Source organism: Propithecus coquereli, unplaced genomic scaffold (genome assembly GCF_000956105.1).
Source record: "Propithecus coquereli isolate 6110/MARCELLA unplaced genomic scaffold, Pcoq_1.0 Scaffold80, whole genome shotgun sequence".
Taxonomy (NCBI): domain Eukaryota; kingdom Metazoa; phylum Chordata; class Mammalia; order Primates; family Indriidae; genus Propithecus; species Propithecus coquereli.
Window position 1 is genome coordinate 1,622,773 of NW_012154174.1, and position 3,793 is coordinate 1,626,565.

The window sequence follows — 3,793 nt, forward strand, 5'->3', positions numbered from 1 at the left end:
ATATATGTGGCAATGAATTATGAAGGTGCTAAGGATAAATAGAACCCAGCTGGGTCCATGATGCAGAATAGCAAAAAAAGATAAAACCTTAAAACAAATTTGTCACCAGAGCCTGCCTGTAGGTGAGTTACCCTGGTAACTGGAATAAAAAACCAACTCATTCATTTCTTATTTTTGCCTGTGTACTGCCCTTTCTCTATCCAACATTTAATTCTCAATGAAGATAAACTTAATGTACCACAAGTATATTGGGGGGAAAACTTTTTCTCATAGTCAAGCTGGGATAGCATTCTGGAACCTCATTTTTAACATGTGAACTATAGCTTCAAAACAAATAATAAGAATGCATTTATTTAAAACATTTAAATTAACATTATTTAAAATGTTAAAATGTTGCCCTATGTAATAAAAAGAAATATCTTCATCTGATGCATTTCTTTAACCAGTATGTAACACTTTTCCTCTTCCTTAGATCGTTTCAGTGAACACCACTGTAAAAGTAAGAAGAAGAAGGGTTGGAGGGGGCGTATAGCATATTTAGTTTTTATTAATTTGTGATAGTAGGTTCCCAAATAGGAACTCTACTACACCATTCTCCTAATTCCTCCCTTGGTCCCTGGAGAGGGGGAAGTATGGAATCACTTCCACTGTCTTTATTTTCATAGTGTAAGATACAGTAAGAGCATCTCCGCTTCAAACGATCACAGTAAAGGAAAAACCAGAGACCTAGATTATAAAAACATGGTCAGTATATGGAGCTGTTTATAGATAAGACTTGATTCATTTTAGTAGGAATATGAGAATCATATTAAGAAAAAAACATATTTCATCTTAGTAATAGATCAGTTATATTAAATATCAAATCTCAATTAACTAATTAATTACAATAATTAAGTACAGCATCGATGTATAAAGTGCCCAAAACAGGCAAACCCATAGAGACAGAAAGTAGAGTAGTGATTTCTAGGGGCTGAGAGGAGGAGAGAATGAGAAGCTATTAATGACTATAAGGTTTCTTTGTGGGGTGATGAAAATATTTTGGAATTAGTGGTAATGGTTGCATAATTTTGTAAATATACTAAAAAAAACCCCTACTGAATTATATACTTTAAAAGGGTAGATTTTTTGGTATGTGAATTATATCTCAAAATAGCTGTTATTGGCCAGATGTGGTGGCTCATGCCTATCATCCTAGCACTTTGGGAGGCCAAGGTGGGAGGACTGCTTGAGGCCAGGACTTCAAGACTAGCCTAGGTAACATAGCATGACCCTGTGTCTATCAAAAAAAAAATAGCTGTTATTAAAAAGTAAATAAGTTCTCTATCTTGGTTTATGCACATACATGCAAAAATTCACTATACACTTAAGATTTGTGTATTTAACTATTCGGATGTTATTCCTCATTAAAAATTAGAAAGAAAAAGCAAATAAGGTATCAAATCCAAATTTGCCAACTTGGAATTTTGACCTGAGAATGAATAGAGGTAAGGAAAAAATTAAACGTCTGGAATTACACCAAAGGTGTAGTGGCAGGGTATGTTGTTAACGTGGAGTGTATAAATCTCATCTCAGAAGCTGTCTAGGGGCTACATTATATCCTGCTGACTTCAAAACCATTCTTTGTGCACTCTGGAGTTGAGATCACAAAGACTTGTGCAGAGAGGGCGACAGTTGGGGCTCATGGAGAAGTCAACCTGTGAAACTCGTAATGAAGAAACATTTTCACTAAGTGAATAAACTGGAAATGAACAGAATCAGACTCAATATTTATTTAAAAAGAGAAAAAGAGAAGCTGGATATGCTGGTTAATCTTTCGTTGGCTTACTTGTGGGTCTGTGGTCGGTGTTGTCCGGCAGTTGCACTCCCATGCTTTGTAAAAGGTTGGAAGCAGGTCCTGGCAGTCCAGCTTGGGAGCTATAGGATTCCAATATATTTGAAACCAGGTTCAGGTCTACATCCACTGGTGCCATAACAGACTCTCCTGTACCAGAATCTTCCTCATCTGAACTGTTATTGGTGGTCTGGGATACAGGTTCCTTATTAACGGAAGGAAAAGATCAGGGGATAATTACCATTAAGGTGGATGGTGGTTACAGTAAAAAGCTAACTAAGCAACAATGTAAATTTGAATTCCAAATTAAAAAGGAAATTTCTTATCCTTTGAAATATAAAGTGAAAATGCAGCCCAATAAACTATGTGATTTAATACAGATATTACAACTTGGTTCTAGAGATTATAACACATTTCTTTCCAAGAAAAATTTTTACAGATTGAATGGATTTTGTCTCTATTTTGAACTAGCCCAAAGGAGATAATAGAGTTATGAAGGAACATTTATAACTTGCTGAGAGTTTTAAAAGAAATATAAAAAGACGTAAGAATCTAAATTTTCCTCTAAATGAAAGAAGCTAGATTTCCTTTTCACCCCTTCAAAAAGCTTAAAGTAAAAACATGAGGCTTTGTGGATCAAACCACAGAGAGTCTGAATTGTTACTTTGGCCTCTGATTTCACAGGCTGGGAAAGGATTTGAAAGATTACAGCTTGATCTATAGACTTTTACATCCTTGCTATTCAAAATGTAGTTCATGGATCAGCAGGAGCTGCATCGTGTGGGGCTTGTTAGAAATAGAAAATCTCAGGTTTATCCTAGACCTGCTCAATTAGAATCTATATTGTAACAAGATCCTAGGTGGTTTATATTCACACTAAAATTTAAGAAATACTGCTTTAGATAAATCTAATGTATGGTTTCCATTACATTTTGGCAATACTGAAAGCGAATATAGTTTTAGATGTGGTTTAGACGATCAAAGCAAAGGGAATTAACATTCAGGACCTTTTATAGGTTTTACTGTTGTCCCATTTGGTTCTCATGTTAATTCTACGACATGAGGATTACTGGTTAACAGATACATTCACAGTGCATGGCTGAGCTGGATTTCAAACCCTAACCCACAAGACTCAAGGGTCCATGCCCTTTCCATAATGGTTCTGTCTAGGGTTAGACAGTGAGGGCATAAAAACTAGGATGAAAACATAAATGGAAGATGAATTCTAAGTTTGGCTCTGAATTAGAGAAATATACAAAACTATTAAGATTTGAAAGTTATTTGAATATTAAGATCCTCTCTCTTTTTAAAAATTCATTAAGCTGTTAGTAGTAGTAGTATGCAGCCACATACTACTTTGAGCACATTATATGTATTTTTATTTAAAATCCTGATAGATAACATGGAACAAGTAATATAATAAAGCTTATGTTTAGGAAAATAAAGTTTATAATTCTTCATCCTATTAGAGTTAGGAAAAAATTAGCATTCTTATTTATTTTAAATCTCACACATCAAAAAAAAGTAAAAAAACTATGATAAAACATGGTTTTAGCTATCCAATATAATAGACTCAGAAAGGGAAAAAGGTTAAAAACATACATACCACTTGCTTCCGGGTGGTGAAACTTTTGCCAATGCTGGTGTGTGCCAGTTCCTGGTCCATCTGGGCCATGTATGACTTGAGATTATGAAGAGTTCCTTTCAGAGAAGCCTCTTTGCCAGGGTCCTGCATTTCGAGGTCCAAGTCATCATCACTGTCCAAACATTCAAAGTCTTCCTCATCCAGATCATCAGAGTCTGACTCATGAGGCCTTGGCCCTAAACAGACCCCAACACAGAAAGAGCCACTTGGTACAATTTTTTTTTTTTTTTTTGAGTGACTACATGTCTCAAAAGAATTTAGAATGTTACCCACAGAAAAGGACCAATATACATAATCAATCTACTTCACAAAAATCC

At 35.1% G+C, this 3,793-nt stretch overlaps 1 protein-coding gene across 1 annotated transcript in view; it reads right to left on the reverse strand.

The window, feature by feature from the left end:
* Nucleotides 1–1,745: 1,745 nt before the first annotated feature.
* Nucleotides 1,746–3,793, reverse strand: part of ECD (ecdysoneless homolog (Drosophila)) — a 34,394-nt gene continuing 32,346 nt past the window's right edge. The window contains exons 11-12 of the mRNA XM_012663216.1: nucleotides 3,438–3,681; nucleotides 1,746–2,036 (exon numbers count right to left, since the gene is read on the reverse strand). Of these exons, the coding sequence (XP_012518670.1) occupies nucleotides 1,806–2,036; nucleotides 3,438–3,681 (475 nt within the window). The 3' untranslated portion in view covers nucleotides 1,746–1,805. The remainder of the gene's footprint in view (nucleotides 2,037–3,437; nucleotides 3,682–3,793) is intronic.